Here is a 215-nt window from a genome sequence, read left to right on the forward strand (position 1 = left end):
TAAATCAGATCAACATGTAAATACCATCATTAGGTCCTAATGTACCTCCCATACCCATCTGTCCTCAGATCTGCTCAAACTGTGTGCCGAACACAGGAAATAATTTACCTCTACATATGGCACTTGAAATGACACTTGGCCTGCAGACGCGAAAGAACATGCCCCTCACAACCTTCCCTCCTTTTGCTACGGGGCCTGCCTATGTCATCACGGCA

General features: G+C 46.5%; 1 protein-coding gene across 1 annotated transcript in view; it reads left to right on the top strand.

Moving 5' to 3' along the window:
- The window catches only part of LOC119587574, a 3,827-nt gene that overhangs the window by 2,450 nt on the left and 1,162 nt on the right, over positions 1 to 215 (top strand). The window contains exon 3 of the mRNA XM_037936286.1: positions 69 to 213. Coding sequence (XP_037792214.1) covers positions 69 to 213 — 145 coding nt within the window. The remainder of the gene's footprint in view (positions 1 to 68; positions 214 to 215) is intronic.

Source organism: Penaeus monodon, chromosome 22, assembly GCF_015228065.2.
Source record: "Penaeus monodon isolate SGIC_2016 chromosome 22, NSTDA_Pmon_1, whole genome shotgun sequence".
Taxonomy (NCBI): Eukaryota; Metazoa; Arthropoda; class Malacostraca; order Decapoda; family Penaeidae; genus Penaeus; species Penaeus monodon.